This window comes from Delphinus delphis, chromosome 2, assembly GCF_949987515.2.
Source record: "Delphinus delphis chromosome 2, mDelDel1.2, whole genome shotgun sequence".
NCBI classification, from domain to species: Eukaryota; Metazoa; Chordata; class Mammalia; order Artiodactyla; family Delphinidae; genus Delphinus; species Delphinus delphis.
Genome location: NC_082684.1, coordinates 30,306,416 through 30,334,358, shown reverse-complemented (window position 1 = coordinate 30,334,358; position 27,943 = coordinate 30,306,416). Strand labels below are relative to the sequence as shown.

Genomic DNA, 27,943 nt, shown 5'->3' with positions numbered 1-27,943 from the left:
CTCTGGGCCTAATCTTTAAAACAGGTATAAGAGTTATTATATTTTACATAGTTATTGTCAAGATGCTGTGTGACAACAGGGTTAAGTGTCCAGCTGTGGCCTGGTGCACAGTGGGCACTGGGGAATGTCATCCTTCTTGGCGGGCTTTGGCCTGCACGTAGCACCTGCATGCGTGGTGAGGTGGCACAAAGCTACCCGCTCTACTCACAGGTGCAGCAGAGACCTTGGCAGATACGTGAACATCCAATGGAGGACAGAGTCATAACCTTGCCTAAGGAGTACTGTGAGCTCGCTCACGGCAGGAACTGTCTTTTTTTTTTTTGAGGTACGCAGGCCTCTCACCGCCGTGGCCTCCCCCGCCGCGGAGCACAGGCTCCGGACGCACAGGCCCAGCGGCCACGGCTCACGGGCCCAGCCGCTCCGCGGCACACAGGACCCTCCCAGACCGGGGCACGAACCCGTGTCCCCCGCATCAGCAGGCGGACTCCCAACCACTGCGCCACCAGGGAAGCCCAGGAACTGTCTTATCCTTGGTTGAGCTCCAGAAAAATAGTTTACTCAAGTGGAAGTGTCTTTCTCCAGTGGGGAGGACTGATGAGTAAGTTATCAATTGCTTCGGTTACCAGAACATGATATATAAGCTACGAAGTTGCAGGTAACTTGAAATTTGCAGGTGACTGGAAGCCGTCTTTTGTCAAGTTTGCATAATCTAATTTGGGCTCAGATTGATACAAAACTTTGGGGAAAATGAAGGAAGAGTTTCATAGTAGGATCTGCTTGGGTTTTGACTTACTTCAAAAGAAGATCCAGGTATCCCTCATTCTTTAGGGGAGCTTAAAACGCCAGAAGCCAAGCCCAGAATAGAACACTTTTATAGTAAGGGTCTCCCCCAAGCCAGAAAGAACTTTCTAAAATCTCGGAAGATCTTACCAGCTTACTCAAATCCACTTTATATTGATCTAGAGTTAATACAACTTGGGAAGAGGTCACTGAGTCTCACTCTACCCAAGTAAACAAGTAAGCAAACCCCAGGGAGCGGTGCTGGGGGTCACCCTTTGTCCAGGACTGTGGTGAACAGCCCTATTAGAGTCTACAGAAGGCCACTCCGAGGCTCAGAGCCAGCCAGATGGCCAGACGGTGACCAGTTTGAGGCCCATGACCAAGCCGCCTGCTCTGTACTCCTCAGGAGGGAAGACAGCTTTGCGAGTCCTGCCTTCATCCCTCTGCCCTTTCCCCAGAGTGGAGCGAGAGCACAGGGCCTGGGGCAGCAGAAGGCTGTGCTCCATATACCCTCTCTACTTGGGTCCGTAGCCCTGACTCTCCACGTTCGCACCACTTCAGGCTCAGAGGCCAATTCTTCCCTCTCTGCTCCTTAACACAAAAGGATTTTTCTCAGTGCAAAAGTAATATATGAATGTTCTATGAACTCCAAATAATAAGGAAATGTAAAGAACAGAAATTTCCCATAATTTGACCCTCGCCTCTCCCCAAGATAACCTAAATTTAACAGTTTAAATATACTTCCAGGGCTTCCCTGGTGGCACAGTGGTTAAGAATCCGCCTGCCCATGCAAGGGACATGGGTTCGAGCCCTGGTCCGGGAAGATCCCACATGCCGCGGAGCAACTAAGCCCATGCGCCACAATTACTGATCCTGTGCTCTAGGACCCATGAGCCACAATTACTGAAGCCCACGCACCTAGAGCCCGTGCTCCGCAACAAGAGAAGCTACCGTAACGAGAAGCCCGCAGACTGCAACGAAGAGTAGCCCCCGTTCACCACAACTAGAGAAAGCCCACATGCAGCAACAAAGACCCAATGCAGCCAGAAATAAATAAATAAAACAAATAAATAAATAAATATACTTCCAGAACTTTTCTCCTCCACATTTGTATATATCTACATACAAATATAAATATATATTTTCTATTGTAAAAATGTCATTTTACGATATACACTGTTCTCAATATGCTTTTTCATTTAATACGGTAGGTGTTCAATAAATATTTGTTGTATGGATGAGCCATAATTTATGTATTGAATCCCCAAGTTGTGTCCAAAGGCCCTGCCAATAAACATAATTATATACATATATAAGACGTCATTGAAATACGGGCTTACAACACATACAGAAACATAAAGCATACCTGCATATAATAAATATATACTGAACTATATTAACCATCCATGCAGGTTGTGAAGAAGTGTTTCAGGTGCCCTCTGGTGTATTTCATGGATATTCCTAGTATAAATGTTGATAATTTAGCCTCAAAAAGAAAACTTTCAGCCAAATGTTTTGGGATCTTTGGGAATAAAGAGCAGCTATCGTGCACTTGTTCTTAATGTTTCTATACTGGCTTTAAGTCCTTGGCAGGCAGGGCAGCTTGGCAAAGATAAGAACCAGAATCCAATAGTAGTAACAAAAGGCAACAATCAGTTTTAGATAGAACAGAAAAAAAAAGTCTGCTGCAAATTCTTATTAGAATAAGAAGGAAAGAATGATTGGGAGAAGGAGGAAAGAAGGAAGAAAGGAAAGAGAAAAGAGAAGAATAAAAATGTTTTCTCCTGGGCTTCCCTGGTGGCGCAGTGGTTGAGAGTCCGCCTGCCGATGCAGGGGACACGGGTTCATGCCCGGGTCCGGGAAGATCCCACATGCCGCGGAGCGGCTGGGCCCATGAGCCATGGCCGCTGAGCCTGCGCGTCCAGAGCCTGTGCTCCACAGCGGGAGAGGCCACAACAGTGAGAGGCCCGCATGCCACAAAAAAAAAAAAAAAAGTTTTCTCCTGATGGTTATTTGGACTATTCTTGCCTGGTTCTACAGTGTAATAATTGTAGGTCTTATAAAGGACATAATATTATGACAGATTTCCCTTCCTTACTTGTTCCTGAGGCTGAACCTGCAGCGGTTTACCGCCTGCTCACAAGGCTGAGGCTGGCCCTTCCTGGATTAGTCCAATGAAGCCTAAAATACCCCACGCCCACGAGAATGAGACTGTCCACAGCCCCAGACATCGTTGTGTGTGCTCAGGTCCCCCAAGCAGTGCCCATGCGTGTCAGGGATGGCGGTGGCGTGGGTGCTGCTACAGACTGAAGACAGTGGCCTGGACAGCCAAGGGCAGCAGCCCAGCCCCACTAGGGCCTGAGGACGGTTACACGCGTCCCCAGATGAGACAGTGACTGTCATGGTGGCTACACCAGCGACAGGAAACCCAGGTCTGTGGTTCCCGCAGTGCTAGGGGAGAAGGCCAGGAGCTTCTGTGACTTTCACTTCTTTACCAAAAAAATGCTTACATGTGATCTTCGGCTCTGTGAATGCAAACTGGAGCCTGGGGGACTGGGAAGAACAATTAGGCCGGACATGAGTGCAGAAAGCCAAAGGGGGTAGAAACCCAGACAATGGTACCGAAGGCTGGGGTGAGGTGGAGGGGGGAGCGGATATGATAGCAAGGAAGGAGTTTCAATGTGAATGAATACTAATTAGTGACATGGATATTAATGATGACAGTAATTAACAGGGGAAAGGAAGGGCTGTCATTGTCCCAGGGTGACTAATCAATCTTGGCAGGTGATAAATAATGGTGCAGCAAGCTCAGCAGAAAGATAATCCTCTTGCCCGGGGGAGAGCTGTTGCTGATGCTGGAAACCTCTCCGTTTCTAGGCAACCCACAAAAAAAAGGACTGTTTTTCTTTTGAGGGAAAAACAGGTTAGAGTCTCTCCCCCCAACCCCCAACTTGGGATTACAGTTTGTATTTGATTTCTGCTTTGTTCTTCATTTCCTAGGACAAATGTTGAACTTGTATAATTTGGAGGAAGTGGACACACACACACACACACACACACACACACACACACACGGAAACATACTCTCCTTTTCTCTCTAAGAATGTGAATGAAAAGGAGTGTTTTTGATCCAAAGTTTAGTTCATAGATGCCATCTGGGAGAAGGAGTGGGGAAATGCTTAGAAGTCTTGCTTTTGAGGTTGAAATGCAGGGAACTTGCAGGGCCATGTCAGTGGAGGCTAGTCCTGGGATTGGGGACAGCACAGAAAGGGCAGGACAGTCTACTGTGTGGGGTTCATTCACCTTCCAGAGAGCCAGAGAGAAACAAAATGTCTAGGTACTCAGGCCTGTACTGGTGTCACTTCTGAACCCCAGTCAAATTTCTGAGCAATTTTAATCCTGGAAAAAGGGCAATACTCGTTCAACCCCTCTGCTGGGGTTTCCAGTGTTTTCGCTGGGAGTCCATCCCAGGAGAGCTTCTGGCACTCCCTCTCCCTCACGCCATGCCTCAGACCCATGACAAGACTCGGATATCTAGAAATGCTGCCCTTTTCAGGCTGTTTTCCATCAAACGTTTCATCCTGAGGTGACAAAGCCACCTTCGAAGATCTGAACTGGTTTAAAGTGAGATTTTGGGGTGACAAAGGTAGATTGCACAGAAGTTCAGAACCTCCCAGAAAATTGGGCTCCTCTACCCACACATGAACTGCACTGGCCTAAGAACACTGGTTCTAGGTGCCACATTTAAAGGGAGGCAAACAAAAGCAAATATATTCTGAGAATTGTGAACAAAATGAGGAGGGACCCCAGATCATGTCATCAGAAGAAACAGCTGAGGAATCCAGGCATGTTTCACCTGGAGGGGAGGAAACTCAAGGAGAACATTGATAATACGTTGGACGGACTGTCCAAATAGTTGAAGGATTGTCTCACAGAGTGAGAGGTCTGAGTTCGTTTTTCTGTCATCAGAGGGCAAAACTAAGACCAAAGAGAGGAATTCAGAGAAGGGCAAATTTCTGTTGAGAGAAATCGAAGATGATTTAACTGGGACAGGTTGGCCAACAGGAAATTTGTGAGTTTCCAGGCACTAGGGTTTTTCCAAATGGAAATTACAGCACCTCTTGTCCAGGGTGTCGTGGATGGGGCTTGTGTATTGGCTAGGGTTGGAGTAGATAAGCTTTAAAAGTCCCTTCTGATTCTTAAGATTTTATGTTAGTTAAGGCATTACTAGATGCCAAAACAGATAACCCTCAAATATCCGGGGCTCAACATGACCAAGTTTATTTTTCAATCAGGTCACCCAAATGGGCCTCAATCTTCATGTCTGTTCAGGATCCCAGGCTCCTTCCACACATGGCTCTGCCCTCCCCATGGCCCCTGGAGTTCTCTCCATTCAGCCAGCAGATGGAGATGAATGGTGTGGCGTGTGGAGGGTCACACAGGAGTTTTATGGTCTGAGTCTGGAAATTGCTTATGGCGTTTCCACTCACATTCCATTGTCAGAACTCAGTGCATACCCAGCTGCAGGAGAGTCTAGAAATGTAATCTAGCTGTGGCCCAGGGGATAGAGGAGAGAGATTCTGGTGAACACATAGAAGTTTCTCCCACAGACACAGGGGCTTATTCATTCCGGATGAGCCCAGGCCAGAGGAAATTAGAGATTTTTTTCAGGAACCTGTGAGGTCATCTGTGTTGGGCAGGCCTCGTCAGTTGAGGATAGTGAGATAAAAGGAGCCTCCTCCCTCAGGAAATGGTCTGGGGCCAGGCGTGATAAGACTTCCTCTAGCCTGTCATCAAAATATGTATTCTCAGGAAGGCCCCTCCAGAAGCGCCCTAGGGAAATGTGGATACAAGACCATCCTGAGTCATCAGAAGTGGACTTTGGGGGGGAAATAATGGGACTGTGACTACAGAAGCATACTAATGGATGGAATGGGTTGGTTAGGTTGGAAAAGTGTCAATATTACCTAGCTCTCCAGGTGTGTGCTAATTGGAATTAGGAGTCTCTTGGGTAACCATGTTTCTTCTGGCACAGAATTAAACATCCATGAGGTCTTCAGTTGACATTGCTTTATCCTTGCAGGTACTGACATTGTGCAGTGGCTTATGAAGAACCTCTCCATTGAGGACCCAGGTACCTGACCCTTGACCCTGACTTTACCCCCATGATATTAGTGACCAACCCACAACCAAATTGCAAACCAGATTCTCCTGCCCTCCTGAGAACTGGGCTTATACACGTGAATTCCAAGATGTAGAATCCCTCTATTTACAAATAGAATTAATTTATTTTCTCCACTGAATTCCTATCTTTAAATTTAAATCACCCTCGGAGGAAATGAGCAACTATTTAGAATGCCAGGGAGCCCAATACAATAACATGGGAAATGAGATGGACTCTGGTTAGCCACAGCAATTAAAGATAAGTTGTAGCACAGTCGTCACGGAACAGCCTTCTAGAGCCAGCTCTTAAAATTAGATTGCCTGATCCACAATTAAGAGGTTTAATTATTTGCTAAGACTCCTTCTGTTCTCTGCTTCTGCAAGAAGTGAAGGAATGATTTTTTTTTTTCAACTTTAATTGTGCAATGCAATTACCTCACCAGGAAAGCAACAGCAAACCCTGGCCAGTAAAACGGTTTCCAAATCTGTCCTCCCACCAGCAAATAAGCAGTAAAATTTATTTTCATAGCAGAATTAGAAAATGCAGGGTTCCAGAGTAAAATGAAAATTCTAGATGAGAAAACTTTTCTGATTTATTATATACTCCCCATCTTAACTAAGTATTCTTGCTGCCTGAAGGTCGTATTTACAGACATCCACTAATGTATTCTGATGTTCTTGGGGATTAGACCTATTTGCCTCAAATTGAATGCCCTTCAATTGCTATGCTTTTTAAAGATTTTTTTCAAGTGCCCATTCTAGGTGTCTGACCTTCAGCTGTGATTCCTTGCCGGGGTCAGTATGTCAGCTCGGTCATTCCTATATTTTAATCTGATGCTCCTAATAGACTATTGACTATGAAACAATACAACTTACATAGAGTTCAATTAAACATAGGCGCCAGAAATCTGAGTGCCAGAAAAGCAGGTCATGAACGGAACACTAGCCTTTTTCCCCATCATGATTAATGGCCACTTTCATGAGTAGTGGAAATTCTTAATTCTAGTCAAGTTCTTAATCCTCAGGGGGAAACTATGAATGCTAATCCTTTTAAGGAAAAAAAACCAAATCAACTACCCTACGTGTTTGCCTTACACAGCCTAGACTTCTGATGGTCCACTTGTGAAAACTGGACTGAGTAAGTCTCTACCAGTTCATTTACATGTATGTCGAGTCACCCTTCTTCGTGGTGGTCTCTTCTCTTCCAAGAGCACTGTTTTCTTTGCCCTTCTAAAACAGTCATCCTATTTCTGACAAGTATTTTATCGTTATCATCAGTGGTGATAGTAGCAGCAGTAATGGTATATTCAGAGAACCCTGAACCCCCTAGTGGTAGAACAGGCTTCAGGAATCCACTGGTGCTGGTACGAGAAGCTTCTGTGAAAGGTCCCGAATGATAAGAGTCTTATCTATGACGGTCTATTATACTTTGATGCCCTTGGGAGGACATGAAGGTGTTGGGACCTGTCTGGGCTTCTGAGAAGTAGATGAGCAGGAGAAGTTAAGAACAATTCACCAGCAGAAATGAGGCAAACAAAAGCCCTGGGAAGGTGGGTATCCAACACCTCTTCTTCCTTCCCATCTGCCACATCTCCAAGCGAAAGCCTTTTGAAGAATGAAGTGAGACTTCTAGCTCCTAGATTGGTGACATGAAAGTCCCCTTCTTACTGGATTGTACTCTTCCTTCCCTGGAGAAGGAGCAGTTGCAGGTGATGACACTTCCCTTTTCTGCTGGACCCATGGTTCTTGAAGCATATAGACTTCAAAAGCCAACTGGTCACCACTAAGCAAGTAAAATACAATTCCATTCATTCTGATTCTCCCAGTTACAAGTGTACGCTCCTTCCAGAGGAGAAGAGCAGGTTCTAAATATGCAAAATGGCTGGATTATATACGACCTCTTGAAAGTTGTAGCACAGTCGTCACGGAACAGCCTTCTGGAGCCAGCTCTTAAAATTACGTTGCCTGATCCACAACTGAGGTTTCATTATTTGCTAAGACTCTTGAAGAGTTTGCAAATAAAACCAATACAAGTCACTTTGAAAACTTCAGAGCTTATGAAATTAATAATTCCTAGAGACTCCCTGAGTGTGTCAAATAATTTCTACAGCCAAAAATTAGTTTTTATCAGTTAGAGTACTTTTATATTTGTGCAAGATTATCATGTATGATAGAACCATTTAGATTTCTTTTTTCTTAGCTCTGCTCAGAGTAAATAGAAATTTGTAACCATTTACGTGAATCTATTTATGGCTGGTGCTAAAGTAACAAAACAACGGTTGATTGTGGCAAAAATATAAGTATTTCTATTAGGTTGGCCTCCCTGGGCTACTGCCCACTGCACTGCCTGCCCATCCTCCAATTCTCTAAGATACTGAGCTTTCCCTCTATGTCCGTAAAAGAAGGGTAACACACTCCTCATCGCTGGCGGGACTGTCATGTCCGGAAATGCAGTGTGAGTCCGAAGACTCTATGGGCTGCGTGCTCGTTGCTGGTGGTGACTTAAAAAAAAAGAAAGGATGAAACTAAAAATATGAATCAGGGCTGCCAGCACTTACTGAGCACTTACCCTGCACCAGACTGCTAAGCACTTTATGTGAAGCATCTCATTTAATTAAATACAGGCTTATCCACACCAAAGCCCATGGTCTTAACTGGGAAGGTGGACTTTCTTCTGGAAGCTTTAGGGACATTAACAATGTCAGAGCTGGGACCCAGGGGATCCAGACACATGTGGCCCTCCCCAACCATTGACATCTCCCCCCCCCCGGCCCAGTGCAGCCCTATCGGAAGCTATCAATCAGCCAATCATGCAGTGATCTGGGGGTGATGATAGTTGACTTCCGGTTGCCTTTCTGCTCCCCCCACCCCGCCCCAATTACATTTCAGCTAAGTAGCCCTGCATTCTGACAGCTTCCTAATTACTTCTCTGTCTTCTGCCCTGTCCCTGAAGTTGAAGCAATACACTTGGGAAGCCTCGTGGCTGCCCAGGGCTACGTCTTCCCAATCTCGGACCACGTTCTCACCATGAAGGACGATGGCACCTTTTATCGTTTCCAGGTAGGGATGCAGCTTGTCCTCCTGAAGAAACTTTTCTGCTCATCATTGTCTGATCTCAGATTAGAACTACCTAAAAAACTGACAGTATTTAAGGGAGCAACCCTTAAATACTGTCCCAGCACTGGGACAACCAAGCGAACTTTTGTCTGGGCCATTTGTTGCCCTACCCGCATAGTAGTAAAAATCCCTCATGGAGAACCTACTATTCACTGTGTGCTTTACACATTATCTCCTCAGTTATTCTGAAGAACAAACTTTGGGGGGATTAGTGTCTCCCATTTTACAGTTGGCAAAACTGAGGTACTTGGAGAATTAACAGGGCATTGAGTAAATCCAGGGGACAGCCTTGATTTGAACCTAGGTCAGCCTGGTAGCAGAGTCCTTGATGTTTCTACTATATCATGCTGCCTTCCTGGTGTGAAGTTTCTATTCACTACCTATTAACACTTCCCAGCCATTCCCACTCCTCAGATCCTGTCCCACAGTGAATTGGAGCAGAGGATAAGGGGTTGTGTCAAGATCTAACCTAAGGGTTTAGGAGTGGAGTTCTTCAGACAGGGTCAAAGGATGTCTAAGTCTGCTCAGCTGCCATAACAAAATACCACAGACTGGGTGGCTTAAACAGCAGAAATGTATTTCTCACGGTTCTGGCGGCTGGAAGTCTAAGATTTTCAAGTAGGGTTCAGTTTGTGAGGAGAGCTTTCATCCTGGCTTTCAGATGGTTGATTCTTACTGTGTCCTCACAGGGTGGAGAGAGAGAGAGAGAGGTTGTTAGCTCTCTGGTGTTTCCTCTTATAGGGACACTAATCCTATCTGATCAGGGCCCCACCCTATGATCTCATTTAACCTTAATTACTTCCTTACTTCACATACAGTCACACGGGGGGTTAAGGCTTCATCATAGAAATTTAGGAGGACACCATTCAGTCCTTGGCGAAGGGACAAAGGAACTTGGGGCTTGTGCCCCAGCAAACAGTGCTTGTCTGACTTCTGTGTTAGACTTCTATTACCTCGGGATAAGAAGGTTTTGCCCTGTAAACTGTTTCTCATTTTTGCATTTATTTGGCTTAGCTCAGGTTTCATTTCTCAACACCTAGATTAAAATGTTGACTGGCCTCCGCTGCATTAAGAACAGGAGAGAGTTAGGGTGTGGTGTCAGCACGTGGACAGAGCCTGTCATAGGGAGGGGTCCTTACTGGGTGCAGGGGAGGGCTGCCCCTGGGCCCCAGGCAGGGGAGGGCAAGTGCTAGCGTTCTGAGTCCTGACACCTGTGCTCTTTTGCAGGCCCCATACTTCTGGCCTTCGAACTGCTGGGAGCCTGAAAACACTGACTACGGTAAGCACTGAAGCCACGGCCCACACTTAGTGTTACTCCTGGGAATGCAGAAGGCAAATCCTTGCTGTCTGGGCAACCATGGTGCGTGAGGAGGAGGGTCTTTGCCCTGCTTAACCCTTTCTCATATTGTTGACATGTACTAAGGTTCCTGTTCCACATAATGATGAAAGACAGTGCACGCTGAAAGGTGCAGGCATTGGAAGGGAATAGGGGAAGGGAAGAAAAGTTCTATCAAGTGTGGCTAATGCTCATTCTGTGGGGCCATGGAGAACTGTGCTGGGGGCTATTGACCACTCCTTCCTGGGACAGGGTTTCAGGGAGGGCTGGATCAAGGTGCCACCTCCCCCTGTCCATTTCCTTTCTCACAGACTTGTTAAGACTTTTTAATAATTCATTGGTGTTTTTGATAGTCGGACATTAGAGGGAAAGTGTAACAGACCGTGGAAGGGGTATACAAAAGTTACCCTACCTAAGAAAACAGAGTGGGTGAAGCTGGGAGCTGGGTAAGCAGGGAATTACCTCTGTCCAGGCAGGGATCTATTAGTCTCTTGCCATATTCTCTCCGTGAAGACTGTTTAACACATCTACGTGTCAGTCTTCTAAAGTTACATTATCCCGATACTTCAGATAAAGCTGAGGTCCAGAGAGGCCCCCTCCTCATACCTCTCACACTGTATGCTACTCGTCTGGATGCCTGGTCAATTGTAAGGTCCATGAGGGCAGGCTGGTCATTCTCTTATCATCCAGTGCCCAGTGCATGCCTGAGGCATAGTTGGCACTCGGTAAATATTTGCTGAGCGTTCTGACTCTTTATTAAAGGTGATTAACAGACACTCAGTAGACACAGCAGAATTTGAACTCAGATGCTCGTTTCCTTCTGTCCCTCTGCACAGTGCCCTCATCACCGACTCAGCTGCTGGGGGCAGCCCACAGCAGCTCTCCTTGGGACTGGTGCGCGTGATGAGACCTGCACCTTCTCCGTGGGTTCTTTGCAGGATGCTTTTCACAGGAAGGCAGAGCCAGCTGCAGCTGGGTGGTATTCTGGGGAGCCTGTCCCTGAGACCCTGTGATAAGCTATACCCTCCGGATTATACTTCTGAGGGGTGGGAAACCGGCAATTGGGAACAGTCCTGAGGGTAGAATCCTGGCAAGTCATTGCCCTACAAGGCTACAGTTGTTCTGTTTTCAAGTCTGGAGCACAGCCCTGATGCAGAGGACAGGTCCCTGTGACTGTCTCATCAGCTGTGTGCAGGCACCAGTGCGGGTCCCTCTGGAACTGTGCTGTGCCCTAAATGATGTGATAAGTGGGTCCAGCCAGGTTTCTGGCTCAGAACGGGAGCAGCACTTGGCTGCTCATAAAATAAGTGCTTCTGGGGCTGAAATACTGCTCACAAAAGCCCAACTTGGAATTTGAATAATTGTAGCTCAGTTCCATGCAGCAGCCGTGTGCCCTTGTGAATGTGAAAACCAGTATTTTTTCAGGCAATGGAGAGCGTGGGAGGATAGTGGGACCAGAAAACTGAGGCCAAGTAAGATTCAAATATTTACTTGAATATAAACCCACAACCATCAGCCGTCTTACCCTGCATACAGCAGGGCACAATTTCCCTTTCTCTACAGATTTTTGTAATTTTAGTCGTGCAGCAGGAATAGGGATGAAAATAACAATTAACGTCAGGCTCTCCCTAAAGCAAAATTATTTTGAATTCCTGTACCTCCATTTTGGCAAATCGGGTGGAGAACTTAGAGTGCAGGATGCAAATTACTCATCGCCATTTCCAGTTTAGCCAGAAAATCAGAATTTACCAAGAGAGATGTCAGCACAATGGGCCCATTGTTGACTGGCTCCACTAGCTGTGTGATCTTAGCAAGTTACTTAACCTCTCTGTGCCTTGGAAATCTCATATTAAAACCAGAATAATAATGGTACTTGTCTCTCAGTGTTGTTTTGTTAATTAGAAATGGGTATAAGTTTAGGTGTATGGCATGTAGTAAGGAGTCAATAAAAACCATGGTGGTGGTTGGTATTATTACCTCCAGCGTGATGTTCTATCTTACTTGTTCTGTGGTGACCTTCTTGCCAGAAAGGATGTGACACCAGAGCTAAGAGTTCAGAATAGGTATGGCTTGGATTGATGAAGAACCAGGAAACTTTCACTCATTCAGCAAACATGTACTGGCCACCCACTCTGTGTCAGTTGCTCTGTCACAGATTTGAGTGAGTTATAGGCTTACCCTCCAAGCATCCCGGGCTGGGAGAGGCAGCGTGATGGGGGCAAGAAGAGGATGGTGAGGAGTCTGATCTGAGTACTCAGAGATCTTATGTTGATGAAGAGTGATTACGAAGGTTGAATAATTTGGAATGGGCAAGTTTATTAAAAGGTCTTCGTAGTCAAGGAGAGACGTTTACAGTAGGTTCAGCAGCTTTAGAGAGCCATTGTGGGTCCCCAGCAATGGGGAATAACCTGCAAAATTCCCTCATCTATGAAATGAGGCTAATAACAGAACTCACTTCATAGGTTATTACGAGGATAAATAAGTGGACGTTTGGAAAGTCCCTAGAACACTGCCTGACGTCCCTACATGTGGTAGCTGCTCTGCTGTTGTGGTGACTTCCCCAGACCTAAAATACTACTTGGCACATAAGAGGCACTCAGATTTTTAAATGGGTGAATGAATGAATCAATGAATGAGTAAATGGGGCAGTGAATGTCATAGTGGAGACATTCCTCTGAACTAGACCTCAATTCTAGTTCCACCTCTACCACTAACTAGTCCGTGGGTAAATCACTTCCCTTCTCTGAGCCTTTAATTTTTCCATCTGTTAATGAGGTGTCTGTACTTGATGGTCACCGAGGTTACTTCCAATGCTAAGAATCCATTGTTCTAAGGAGTAGTTAGAGGGTATGAGGACAACGGAGAAATAAGTGATTTATATGTTCCCTAGTTTAGGAGATTGAGGTTAATTACGATGTCACTAGTAAAGACAGAAAGCTTGGAAAGGGAGTGAGTTTTTTAAGGTCATTGACATAGGATAGGTTCAATACTTTGTAAATGTTTAATTGCACATGTAGCCCATGAATCTATTGACTTTGTAGAGTTTTTAATTGTGTTCCGTTTCTGTCGTGGTAGGATGCTGGTGAGATTGAGATGGCAATGAGATGCCAGCATGAGGGCAAGAAGACAAAGATTTTTCAGTGAGAAATTACACATCCAGGAAAAACCAACATCTGAGCTTAAAGCAAGTCCCCTGGATGCCCTGTTCGAGGACTTGGCTTTGTTGCCAGTGGTCACGTGATTAGTTGGGTGTCAGAGGGAGCGCTGTTGAGGCACTAAGGAAGTGCAGACAGACAAGCCCCAGGGAAGGTCTGTGCCAAGAGAAAGCTTCCCTCAATAGCTACTTGCTGCCTTCCCGGTTATGGTGAACCAACTGCCCAACGTGTGACATTAGCTGTACAAGAAGGGGGCCACCAGCATTTGATCACGTAGCTCGTGGTCATCAGTAGAGGTACCGGCTTTGCCTTCCACGCATGGTACTCTACTTCTCAACTTAGCTGGCCCATTTTGACCCAGATGGGTTGGAAATTTCTTGGGATGATTCTGCTTAAATAAAAACCAAATCTGGGTTACACTTTCCTGAGTTTCACATTTGGCCAATACAAAATACTGTCTGAGGCAGTGTCGTCAAAGCAGCTGCGACCCACGCTGACCTCCACCTCTCCTGGGTCATTGGGACCAGGTCTGCTGGGGCTGGTGACATGCCAGGCTTTCTGCTGCAGGTTGCCCCGATTCCACAGGCTGCCTAGTTGGTGACAAAGGAGGTACCTCGTAATAGAGAAGATACCCCTTTATCTGACACAGTGCAGAGCTGTAGCTGTTTGGTTCATAGGAAAAGTTGGTGAGTTGGTATGAAAAAGTGATACATACATACTTTAATGACCTCAAATTAATGTAAAATGTACAAAGAAACATTCATTCAACAGCCTTTTGAGGTAGGATGAAAGATTCTCTTTGATTATTGTTGCCCATAATTTGAGTTTCTTTCTTAAATAAGCCACACTTAAACCACCCAGTTTTGACATCTTTAAAGTGCATCAAGAATTTTGAAAATATTTTTAAAGCAACTGTATGTTGGCCCCGCTCAGATTTCTACTATTTTTTCACGTTTTTTTCAGTTCTCTCACTTATACCAAATTCATCAGCAATTGTCTTAGCTGACTCTCCTTTCTCAGGTTATTCAAAAGCCATTCAACTGGATCGTCATAGAAACAACAACGCTCTCTCTTTTCACATTAATTTCACCAGTGCGTGTAATACTAAGTGAATGTACATTATTAAAATAACAAGTATGCCTAACATAAGCAGGTTTGAGAACAAACACAATTGACTCTCACCCACAGACTCGACTGTGTGAGCAGAGGTGTGGGCATACAGAGTAGGCTGCTACCAGAAGGCTCCAGCATATCGTAGGCTGCATCAGGAAATTTTTCAGACCACATGGAGGAGGTCGGTTAACCCAGCAAGGAGTTGACTAGAGTTCCTGGTATAATTAAGTTGTCAAACAGCAGGTCAGCCCTGGTCCTCTCTGACCTTGCCTCCTGGTCATTCTATTGTTCATTCCTACCATTCACCTGTTATCTCCCCTGGCTCGTTCTACTTGGCACTAGAGAAGGAAGGAGATACCGAAGAAGCAGAGGTAGGAGAGGAAGTGATGAAGGCCATGTTTGAGGAAGAATATCCTGGCAACTGAGGGCTAAGAGCCCTTCCTGAGCCTGGGAAGAGACACCTAAATTGTCCTCCCTTTCCACTGTCCACTCATTCCACCTGGCAGGCCAGGCCCTGGTGCCAGGTGCAGGGGTTCGTGCTGAGCAGGACACAGCCTCTGCCCTGCTTGGGGTGAAACAGAGTGAGGAGGATGAAGGGGGTTGTCAGGATTGGAAGATGGGGGCCCTCATCTGACAGATTCCCAGAGGTCAGGTGTCATGGCTTCCACATAGAAACGTATTCTTTTTTTTTTTTTTTTTTTTGCGGTACGCGGGCCTCTCACTGTTGTGGCCTCTCCCGTCACGGAGCACAGGTTCCGGACGCACAGGCTCAGCAGCCATGGCTCACGGGCCCAGCCGCTCCGCGGCATGTGGGATCTTCCCGGACCGGGGCACGAACCCGCGTCCCCTGCATCGACAGGCGGACTCTCAACCACTGCACCACCAGGGAAGCCCAGAAACGTATTCTTGACTGCACAGGGTTGAGCACATAGAGGGGAATGGCTGGCTGGCTGGCTGGCTGGATGGATGGATGGCTGGCTGGCTGGCTGGATGGCTGGCTGGATGAGTGGATGAACAACTGGGTGGATGAATTTACGATTCCACCACCCTGCTGGTTTTGTATATGTTGTAATTTCTCTTCTTCCTTCAGCCATCTACCTCTGTAAGAGGACAATGCAGAATAAAGCAAGGCTGGAACTGGCGGATTATGAAGCAGTAAGTACGATTATTTTCCAGGAAAGGTATGGGAGGAGAGTATAAAATACCTTCAGTTCTTTCTCAGCTTGTATTTTTCCCTTTTTCTCTCCCCAACCCTTCAGACAGTGGAAAGACAGTCTCTTCTATTTTCCCTCTTTTGTTCTCAGCTCCTCTTACCATCACAATAAATTGCTTCTTTAAATAAAGGAATCTCAAAACTCAGCAGTAAAAAAAAACAACTCAATTAAAAGTTGGCAAAGGACTAGAACAGGCACTTCACCAAAGAGGACATAAGGATGACAAAGGTGTTCAACATCATTAGCCATTAGAGAAATGCAGATTAAATCCATGGTGAGATACTGTTACACACCTATTAAAATGGCTGAAGTTAAAAGTACTGGTAATGCCAAGTGCTGGTGAGGATGTGGTGAACAACGGGAGCGCTCCTATATTGCTGGCGGGAGTGCAAAATGGTGCAGCCACTCGGGAAAATGGTTTGGCAGTTCCTCATAAAGTTCAACACACACACACTGTACAGCCAAGTAATCCCACTTTTACATACCTACATACACACCCTAGAGAAATCAGAACTTACGTTCACACAAAAACCTGTACACTCATGTCCATAGCAGATTTATGTGTGATAACCCAAAGCTGAAAACAACTCAGATGCACTTTAACAGGTGAATGACTAAATGGACGATGCTACAGCCATGTAATGGAATACTGCTCTTCAGTGAAAAGGAATAAACTATTAATCTAACCACTTGGATGAGTATCAAAGACATTATGTTGAGGGAAAGAAGCCAATCTCAAAAGATTTCAAACTGTGTGATTCCATTTATGTGACACTTTTGTAAATACAAAACTATCACGAGGGAAAACAGATCAGTGGCTTCCAGGATGCAGCTATAAAGAGATTCCAGGAGGGAGTTTTGGGGGGTGGTGGAACCATTCTGTATTCCGATTGTGGTGGTGGTTACGTGAATATATACATGTGTTAAAATGTATAGTACTATACACGAGAAGAAAAGAACACATTTATTGTATGATAATTTTTTCGTTTAATATATGATCGTTTTTTTTTAATGGCATCTTCATACCTGATTCACCTGTGCTTGGCAGTAAATGCAAAATCTAAGGACCAAATCCAATCCAGAAGATAAGATGTATGCCGGATGGCAATGTACCCTCCCAGCTTTCCTCCGCCTCCACCTTCTCTACAAGGTGTGATTTCTTACAGAAATTGGAGACCCAGCCACACTCATATCCATTCCCATTTCACAGAGCCAAGGCACAGAGAACTTGAAGATTCACAGATAATGTTTTAAATATTTAAAATTTGGGGTTGCAGACTCTTCCCCCGAAACCACACTTTGTATGGGTCACAGAAAACCTAGGATACTGGCCAACTTTTCTTATACCCTCCAGAGGAGGTGTTGCTGAGCCATGGAATGACTGAAGAGCCGGCAGCTAGGAGGAGGGGCAACGTTAGGGGCAGTGAAGAATCCTCCCCTGGATAATCCATCATGAACAGCTCCTCAGATCCACCCACCTCCCCAATGTCCCTCCCACTTTTGCTGTCTCAGTCTTCCAAACCAAGCGTGAGGCCCCACTCTACCAAACCTTGTCACCCTCGGTTACCTACACCCAAGCCCACCAATGCACTGAGCCACCGTTCCCCTCTCTGCAGCCCAAGGGGAATGTGCATGCCATCAGAGAGCAGGACCGGTGCATGGCCCTCCACCCTCTTTGATCCCACTGGCATCACAGGACCTGTGAATGGGCAGTGCAGGTTGCAGTGCAAGAGTTTACTGGGAGTGTGAGGACCTGGCTAAAGTTTGCTTATCCAAGGGAGCCGTGAAACATAAATCTGTTGGAACGTTCTAATTTTCCCCAGCATCCCTAGCATGGCGGTTCTGTGGCTCTGAGCATCTCAGGCACCCAGTCCCTGCCCTATCTGCCCTCGTGCACCAGCAATCACCCCTCTTCTAGAAGACTGCTGTCTGACTCTTTGTGCGCACAGTGCAAAGTGCTTTAACTTTGGCATGACTACGTCACTTCCTGAATACGACCTACAGAAACAACCCAGACGGCAGAAGCATGTGGCCCCTCCATCCCGTGTCTCCCTTCCCTGTAGTTCCCTTGTTTAAAAAAGCGCTTAAACGGAAACAAGACAGCACCAACTCCTGACATATTTTATTGTTTTCTTTTCTCTTACCCTACAATATTCTGCTTTGGTATCTGTAAAGAATATGGTGTTAAGATGTTCTTTCAGGTTGAAGTTCTGTCTAAAAGTGGTTAGATACTAAAAAGACATTTTGTTTTCAAAATTCAGTAATTTTATTAATTTTTTCTGATTACATCGTCCCTTTGTAAAAACAATTCAAACAGCAAAGAAAGGAGAGAAAATAGCCTGCAATCCTTCTCTCCTAAGCTTTTTTCTGTACATACATTTTTTTTTCTAACAAGAAAACTTGAATCACACCACAAACATTATAGTGTAAGCTGCTTCTTTTTCCAGTCGTATACTGTAAGGATGTTGAGAATCTTTCCATATCAGTAATAATCATCTACATTCTCACTTTTCATGGCTGCCTAGTACTCCATGGTATGACTGTGTCATCATTTATGTGACTGCTCCCCAGTTGACTGACATTCAGGCTTTACCAGCTTTGCTTCCTGTGAACAGTGGGAAAATCTAAGGGACAGTTTTTTTGAGGTACTCGTACAGCAAGCCTTGGTGATAACTGAGTTCACGTGTGTTGGTCTTCACCTGAAGCTCCTTTCATGTTAATAATCCACTAATGAGGGTAATCAGTTAGTGTTGGCATGAGCTCTATGAAAATACACAGCATAATGTGGGCTCTCGCCTCGCATTCCATCAGGATTAGGCGGGTCATTAGGGAACCTGTCAAACGCCCCCCCCCGCCCCGCACCGTCCTGTTGTGCTCTTAGGCTACTCTACAGGCTTTGAGAAAAGACCTCTTCCCTCTTCCTCTAAATGTGACCCTGGATGCCTTTTCTTTCTTTTTGTTTTGGGGTTTTCCTTTCATGACCATCACAAACCTAAACACTCCCTTCTTTCCCACCTTTGAGTCTGGACTTTCCAAGTTGTTAATGCCAGGTCCTCTGGGTTCTCCTTTCCTGCCACCTTCCTAGCCCTCTGCTTGCTAGAAGACAAGTCTTGAGACATCCATTCTTGGTTTTGCAATCAGTTGCAAAAACACCCCTCATGCCTTCCCTAAATCCTGCGTGAACAACCACAACCAATTCTCCCTATCTTCAGTGGCCTTTATAAGTGCTGTGTGAGTCGTGTTCTTGTAAAACACACAAGGAAAGAGGAATCGGGAACCACAGAGACGTCAGACTTAATGGGTGCGTAAATGAATATTAATAGTTCTGCTCCGTACAGCAGGGTCTGGTGCAAAGTCAGATGGGGTTCACATCCAGTGGATTTAAAGTGGGGCCCTACTGTTTTGTTGGGAGTAACCGAAATAGATGGCTGCCTTGTAATAAGCATAGCTGTCGGTGCGCAAACTTACGATGATTAATGCCTTCTTGTTGATTTTCATTTCTCATTAGGAAAACTTAGCAAGACTCCAGAGGGCCTTTGCAAGGAAGTGGGAATTCATCTTTATGCAAGCAGAAGCACAAGTAAAGTAGGTGAACTTAATAGAGACCCTTTGCAAAGAGAGAAACACTCTCTGGAAATCAGAGGTGGTGTGAGAGTGGGGGTTCCTTCCATGGCCAGCCAGCTCTGGTTAGTCACTGTCTCTCTCATGACAGCAACTGAGTAGAAATCAAGTTCAGGATGGATAAGTTGCATCTCTGTCACCCATGGCACTCTAAAACAATTCCCAAAGCGTGTGTTTCAGCAGGCAATGGGGTTCCTCCCAAACGTAGAGCTCTGGTCCTGAGAAGATGTACCTAATTCCCAAGGGGATTTCCAAACCTTCTTCTGTGCTCAGAGACTAGAAACCATCAGACCCACTTTACTTGTCGGTCTGGAGAGTTCGTCGTCATAGGAAAACATACTGGAGTTTTTAGGCAGGCCAACAAGTGGCCCCTCCACCGTATCTCCCAGGGGGAGGGTTTCAGAACTAATCAAAACTAAGGCAGAGAAGTCAGACATCTGGAGTCTGAAATGTCAGGTTGTTACTGATGAACTAGTAATAGGACATGATTTTGGACCTGTGACCACAGATCTTTACCCTGGAATGAAACATCCTGGGCAGAGCTGGGTATCTGCAGGGCTGTCCCCGCCTCAGGGAAGAGTCCAGCCCTGTGAGTTTACTGCACGCAGAGAACAGGTGTCCTGAGAACAGGCTGACCCACACAGGGCCCAGAAGGACCGACCTCAGCTTTTTCTAAATTTCTTTTTTTTTTTTAATTTATTTAATTTTGGCTGCGTCGGGTCTTCGCTGCTGCACGCAGGCTTTCTGTAGTTGCGGCGAGCGGGGGCTACTTTTCATTGCGGTGCGCGGGCTTCTCATTGCGGTGGCTTCTCTTGTTGCGGAGCATGGGCTGTAGAGCGCAGGCTCAGTAGTTGTGGCGCATGGGCTTCCTTGCTTCGCGGCATGTGGGATCTTCCTGGTCTAGGGCTCGAACCCTCGTCCCCTGCGTTGGCAGGTGGATTCTTAACCACTGCGCTACCAGGGAAGCCCCAGCTTTCTTCTTTCAAATCTGCCAGTAAATTAAAGTCTACAAGAGATGAAAGGAGGAGGAAGTTGGAGTGTTTTTCCCATATTCTTCCTTCCCAGCGAGTGTAGTGGAAATTTCTTCCTCTCTAAGGAAACAGGAGAAGTGGGTTGTAAATGTCCCCCACCCCACAAACATGGTCATCAACCAGATCCTTTTGATTCTGGGAAATGGACTTGCTCAGGTGCAGTTCTCTCTTGTCCTTTCTAGCAACGGGCTCTTATTTAGCTTCAAGTGATAATGGAAGAAATGGGACAGAGGAGGGGTGGGAAAGGGATGCTGAGCTGGGAGGAGGTGAGTACCTTTTCTCTGGGCACCGCTTGCACCTGAGCAGCCCCCGTGGGTCTTCAGAGGACCCCCTGTGCCCTCTCTGGGCAGTGTGGGTGACATTGATCACAGGTACAGTCACTGGGTCCAGTGGGCCTCATGGTGTCATCGCTCTCCCCCTCCCTCTGCAGTCTCTACTCCCCACCCATGAATCCACAGGTCTGCCCACCACCCCGGTTCTCCCAGAAACCCCCGAGGGTGGTGGACACCAGACACTGGATGCTGAGCTGCATCAGGAAGAGCCTTGGCCCCTGAGGAAGGAGAAAGCAGGAGGGTGGGTGACTAGGTGAGAAGGAGGCAGGATTGAGCCAGTGCACTCAGACGCCTCCGGGAAGTGAAGAGGAGGGCTGATCTACACTTTCGGGATCACACGGCATCGAATGTTATAAAAGGAGGGAAAAGTGCCACTTTGTACCTATACGGTATTTCTCGATTCACTTTTTTGATGAACTCTGTGATTACATTATAATTGTGGGCCATTTAAGTACACAGTAACTCTCACAAAAATCACAGTATGACTTTATTTCAGTCAGTCCAATAAACGAAAGTACTCCCAAGAGAGCCAAGAACCAGCAGTTACAAAGCAATTAATCCGAGTTACTTTTTACTTAGAGAGATAATATGAAGTAATACAGGCTTTTTTTTTTAAACACTCTTATCTATGCGATCACAACATAAAGAATCTGTCTGTCTGTCTGTCTTGCAATTTGTCCGTCCCCCAGCTGAGGGCAGAGGTATTTGCCTTCTGGATCTTGTCACACACGAGGGTTATTACTTTGCTTTTAGGAAGCCAGATGGTTTAAGTGACTTTTAAAACACATAATTGCAGCATTTTGAAGACATTTCTACTGATTCTGAATCTAAAGCAAAATTTCAAGTTTGAGGATGAAACACTACAAGCCTATGGTTATATTCCTTCCCATAATCTGAATATGCAATAGTAGCCACTTTGATGCGGGGCATGTCAACAACTTATGCAGCTCTTAGTAATTCAAATGGACAGCTGCATTCCTGAACCCTCATTAGGCTCACCCTGTTCATTACACATAATTGGTCATTTGCAACCTAGCTGATAACAAGCTCTCTTACCCTGTGTGGGCTTCTTGAGGCTTCCTCGAGGGAACCATACACCCATATTGCACAGCTCTGCAGAGAGCAGGGGCCACGCAGGTGCCAGGAGCCCTGTGCACGCAAAGCTCCTAAAAAAGGGAGAACAGAGCTGACACGTGGGTCATGGAGGAAAAACAGAATTAAAAGCCTCTGATTTCCCCTTTTTCACTCTTTCAGGATTGATCGGAAAAAGGACAAGACAGAGAGGAAAATTTTGGATAGTCAAGAACGAGCCTTTTGGGATGTCCACAGGCCAGTGGTGAGGAAGCTCTGCTTAGTTCTCTAAGTTTTATGTTTTCTCTCTTCCTTCGCTTAAAAGAAAAGACTGTCTTTAGCCACCAGGCGTCTCACTTTTAAGAAAATTGCTAAGCTTTGTGAAATTGGTTTTTGCCATTCATATCATCTCAGTAGATTTTCTGGAATATATGTCAGTTCCACCTTTTAAAAATTATACATCCATGAAAATATGGAATGGGAAATGGGGAGCTGTGGGAATTCCACCTGGGGAACTTTGGGCCCTGAAGTTTCCAGTCCTAAGTTAAGCAATTTCCATTTCTACTGTCATTCAATTCCAACTTCTAGAATATTCTCTTTCAAATGCAACCGTTGTTGTTATGGTGGTTATGTTCTATGAAGTCTCCGAGAGCACTGAATTAGCGGATGCTGAACCATTATCCTGGGAGAGATACAGGGTTAGGTTCTTGCAAGCCTCCAGTCACATTTTCATCAACTGATCAATGCATAACCTTGTTTGAAGTGTGTTTCGGTTTAAAGACACCTTATTTAATGTGTATTGTTGACCACCTGGCATTGAACTCGCAGCCAGGAGCGCTATAGCTCACGCCTAGATGGAGCTTATCTAACATGCCTATTTTCTCCATAAAGCACGTCCCAGCCTTCCTGCACTTAGGAATGCTCGACAGCACATCAGCACTGGGCTTGGGCAAAATCACCAACAAAAACACAAAAATGTGTAAAACTGGTGCTGAATAGACTGTGCAAAGGACACTTGTTTGCAGCATGAGATGAAATAAGGCACCTCACCGGGAACACGCGGGTCTGGCAACTCAACATGTTTCCTGCTCTGCGCACGTCCCAAGTGACCATGAAGCCACCACAAGCCCTGACTTGGGGGTTATAAATAAATTTTAGCACGTAGGCAAAATCACAAATACAAAATCCACGAATAATGAGTTTCACGCATTTCTAATTTCGTATTACTGAAATAAGTCTTACATTTTCCTCATGAAATGGAACTAAAACGAATAAGCTATGTCAGCCTTCCTCAAGTCTGATTAAAAGCAAAACCAAAAAAAAAAAAAAAAAATTCCCTATCCTGATAGTGGAGTGGTTTTAGATGGTTAGGTATATGAAAGAACAAAGGCTCTGACTGAAGCCATCCACCAATTTAAATAATAAGTTTACGCTTATAAACTGTACACTGTACTCTCTATTTATCATCCTTAGGTAATATGAGGTAAGCTGTTTTAATTCATATGAGAACTCTGTGGAGGAACACATACTGAAGGTGAAACACCTTTGTAAAAAAAAAAAAAAGACTGTAAATGGCAAAATGGGGGTAGTCATGTATTATCTGTAATGGAAAAGATAAAGATTGGTTCTGATAGTGTCACTTGAGCCAACTTGGAAAGTATGATGTTCACTTAGTAATTTATATGATGATTTTTTTCTCTCAGCCAGGCTGTGTGAACACAACAGAAATGGATATCAGAAAATGTCGACGTTTGAAGAACCCGCAAAAGGTTAAAAAGGTTCGCTAGTTTAGCTGAATTAAAAATTCTTGGGATCACCCTTCCATTTCCGGTACTGTTCAAATAATAATTTACTATTTGTAGTTCTTCCCCGTTTCATCCTTTGAAACCATATCATTCATTCTACAAATATCTATGGAGTGGCTGCCGTGTGCTTGGCACCGTTCTGGCTGTGGAAATATAGTGGCAAGTCTTAACAAAGCCCACAGCCTGGTAGGCATGAAGCAAGCCAGCAGGCAACGGTGGGAAGTACAGGATGGTTCAGGAAGACCAGGAGGGTGCCCCAGACCGGGGGCTTCCCAAGGGTTTCCATAGCAGGCTCGAGGGTGCAGAGGTCTAAAGGGTAAGTAGCAGTTGGCTCTGGGGAGACAGCAGAGAGGAAGGGAAACATAAGGAACAAAAAGTAGGGCAACACCACAGGTGAAGGCCAGCTTGGTACTTTGACACAAATGCAAGTCTTTTAGTATAGCTAGATCTCCCAAAGTCAAATCACCATCTCACCCAACTGTGAATGAGCCAGTGATCATTTGTGTTTCACTATACTGGAAGGGGCAGTGGCTCTCTCTCCTCTATCAATATATATGTGACATGACATATATATCAGCTTCTTGAATTTACTTATATATTTTGTTCTTCTTTGAGATATTGATGCCCACTGTATTATACTTTAATGTTAGTCTTAAAATGTCCCCATTTAGTCTTTAAAGGCCCCCTAATTCTAATATTCCAGAATCTCATGGAGCCCACATGCACCCTGAGCCTTTCTTGATTTTACAGATTTCAGCTATAAATTGCACACCCTTCAGTGTTTTCTTTCTTTCCCAGAACAAAGATGGTCTTTACTCTGTCTCTAACAAAAGGAACAGATTAAAAAGTAGCTATAGCTGCGGGCAAGTGGAAAATCTGTGTCCAGAAAACTGGTCAGTTTAAAAGGAAAAAATTGGAAACCCTGCCATCTCAAGTTTGTACCAGACAGGCATGTCATCTGCTGACAAACAGAAAATCTAGAGGGGATCTTTATCTTCCTGCATAATCTTCAGGAATTGTTCCTGAACTTTCCTGTGTCTCAGAATCACCTGGGGCATTTGATGAAAGCGCAGGTTCCCGAACCCCACCCATGAAGATTCCGATTCAGGAGGTCTTGGGTAGAACTCGGCAATGTACCTGTTTACCGAGTACCCAAGATAACTCTTTGCAGATGGTCTATGGACTGTATCTGGAGAAACACTGATACACAAGGAGACCATTTAAGCTCAATGAAAGGAAGGATTTTCTAATAGTGGTAACTCAAAGATGGACCAGCTGCCTCAAGAGGCAGAGTTCCCATTATTGGAGAATTTCAAGCAGAGGCCACTCACTTATTGTCAGGATGTCATGGAGGGGACTGGAAGCATCAGATGAGCGCTTGAGCTAGCTGACCCTTCGGACCCCCTTCAACTCTGAGGGTGCATGATTCAATATTCTTGTTTCTTCTCTAGTCAGTGTACGGCGTGACTGAAGAATCCCAGTCGCAAAGCCCAGTGCACGTCCCCAGTCAGCCAATCAGGAAAACTACAAAAGAGGACATCCGGAAACAGGTGAATGAATGTGCTACTGCACTCTAAGGAGGAGATGTGGCCAGCTTGAAAACCTTTTGAATGTCCACCTCTGGAGGCTGAGTGAGCTTTGAGTTCCTGGAGAGCACAGTGGAACCCAGCTGTGGGTGACTTGAACCTTTGGGCACTGTGTGTGAATAATTCACGGAGCCTCGAGAAGACAAATTCTCCACCAAGTTACTCCAGCAGTTACTAGAAAAGGACATAAATGAGTTACCCCAACACCATGGGCTGACTGCCGTAGTCGGGTTTCCCCCAAGATGCTGTGGGAGCTGGAGGCAGGAGGGACTCGTGTCACAGCGTCCTTAAAATTGTATTGCACTTCCAGAGTGAGCCAGCTCAGGACCACCAGCTTTATTGCTCTGATTCAAAACAAAGGTTGACAGATAAAGCAAACCCTACCCACAATGCCATTTCAGCATTATTTGGTTCCATGTTATCTTCCTTCATGATGAGGAGTTAACTGGTCAACCCAGGTCACAGACAATGCCTAATTACATTACTGCTTTCCAGGGGTTCACTGGTAATGAAGTGACTTGACTTTACATTATGCTTTACTGACTTCTAGGGGGTACCCAAAGGCATAAACTGTGAGGTGCCTTCCCTTGACAACTTTATTATTGAGTGGGGAAAAGGAAACAGCTGTATGGAAAATAGCTACTCAGTGCCAGTTAAGTACACCAAGCACATAGGCATGAGGTAGGTGTGAAAGCTGGGTAGGAGATCACTGGAGATTAGCCAAACCAGATCCTTATGGTGTATGTGTTACCTCCATGCTGTTGCTAAGCTTTGTAGAATATGTACTATATTTAAGTTTTCATTCACTTCTGGGTAAAGAAGATGTGGCACATATATGCAATGGAATATTACTCAGCCATAAAAAGAAACGAAATTGAGTTATTTGTAATGAGGTGGATGGACCTAGAGTCTGTCATACAGAGTGAAGTAAGTCAGAAAGAAAGAAACAAATGCTGTATGCTAACACATAGATATGGAATCTAAAAAACAAAATGGTACTGATGAACCTAGTGGCAGGGCAGGAATAAAGTCGTAGACATAGAGAATGGACTTGAGGACACGGGGTGGGGGGAGGGGGAGGCTGGGGCAAAGTGAGAGAGTGGCATGGACATATATACACTACCAAATGTAAAATAGATAGCTAGTGGGAAGCAGCAGCATAGCACAGGGAGATCAACTCGGTGCTTTGTGACCACCTAGAGGGGTGGGATAGGGAGGGTGGGAGGGAGGGAGACACAAGAGGGAAGAGATACGGGGATCTATGTATGCATATGGCTGATTCACTTTATCGTAGAACAGAAACACAGTATTGTGAAGTAATTATACTCCAATAAAGATCTATTTAAGAAAAACAAAAAACTTAAGCTGTAACACAACACAGGAGAATATGTGATGTAGGCTAAATTGTAGAGTGTGTTTCTTAGTGGGGTAGGAATTTCCAAAAGGGCAAAATGGTTGCTGGAGTGTCGAGTTGGAGGGCTGGAGAAGTCTGTCCAGAGGAGGTGTTTGGATCTTGGTAGAAATACGGGTTTTGGGTTCCTGGGGTGAAGGGGGGAAATTCCAGTTTGGTCTTAACACTTCTGTTCTGCCTTTCCCCAGATAACATTTTTGAATGCACAGATTGACAGACATCGTTTAAAAATGTCCAAAGTGGCTGAAAGGTATGTTTCCCCTTAATAATATTACTACTTTCTTCTAATTTAACAAAGGAGAAATGTTACAGTGTTATGGCTAACAAGTGTGTACCAAGAGGCAGACCACAGTCATTTCTTAAACTGATGGGTGAAAAAACCACAGACCCTGTGTGAGTACAGCTGAGATAGCAGACCTCCCCTGAGTGATGTCAAGAAATGTTCTGTTGCTAAAGCTTTTGAGGGGGGTGGCCGAGGGACCTTGTCAATCAAGGAAGAACGTCCTTAAAAGCTACCTAATGCACTTTTACCTTCAGCCTCTTGATTAATTCAAATGGAATTGCTCCCTTTTCGGCTATAAAATGCCCAGATTCACTTTATAAGGGGAAAGAAATTACGTATGCCCTTTGAGGTGCTGGCGGCGCAAACAGGAGGGGACCGGTCCATCAGGAGGCGTTCCACCTCCACACACCATCAACCAGCCAACTGCATGGACTCAACTGTAAAGAAAATATTTGGGACGTCCAGCCTGGCTTCCGCCAGGGCATTTGTGCTACAATCTGCACCAGGAGCTCGTCCCACCTTTTTCACTCGTGGGAAACTCAATTTTGTCAACGAAACGGTCGTGTTTGGACTCCCCGTGAAGAGGGGGGACCACCTGGGGAGTCTGTACGGAATAAATCTGAAGCTGAAGGTTTATTCATCCAGATGCTACTGGTAAAGCAATGACCAATATCTGAAAGCTCAAGGGCTTAAGCCGGGTCTTAGTATTTATTGGCTATAACAGTAAAGTGGGTCCTTTAAGCCCACCTCACACAGAGGGCTGGCTGTGTGTTCAACCTGTAAGCCTGTCTCTGCTGGCCCCTGGGTTCATCACATCTTCTTTCTAGATAAATAACAGCAGATTGAGGCAAAGAAAACTCCACACCCAACGCCAAACCGGAATTCACACTTTGCCCTCAGGTGGCCAAGGACATCCCTGGATATG

The 27,943-nt window shown here is 45.4% G+C and overlaps 1 protein-coding gene across 1 annotated transcript in view; it reads left to right on the top strand.

Annotated features, from left to right (window-relative positions):
- The window catches only part of RGS6 (regulator of G protein signaling 6), a 573,125-nt gene that overhangs the window by 465,555 nt on the left and 79,627 nt on the right, over positions 1-27,943 (top strand). The window contains exons 4-12 of the mRNA XM_060004290.2: positions 5,864-5,914; positions 8,897-9,003; positions 10,288-10,339; positions 15,755-15,819; positions 19,387-19,463; positions 22,117-22,198; positions 23,637-23,711; positions 25,190-25,288; positions 26,924-26,985. Of these exons, the coding sequence (XP_059860273.1) occupies positions 5,864-5,914; positions 8,897-9,003; positions 10,288-10,339; positions 15,755-15,819; positions 19,387-19,463; positions 22,117-22,198; positions 23,637-23,711; positions 25,190-25,288; positions 26,924-26,985 (670 nt within the window). The remainder of the gene's footprint in view (positions 1-5,863; positions 5,915-8,896; positions 9,004-10,287; positions 10,340-15,754; positions 15,820-19,386; positions 19,464-22,116; positions 22,199-23,636; positions 23,712-25,189; positions 25,289-26,923; positions 26,986-27,943) is intronic.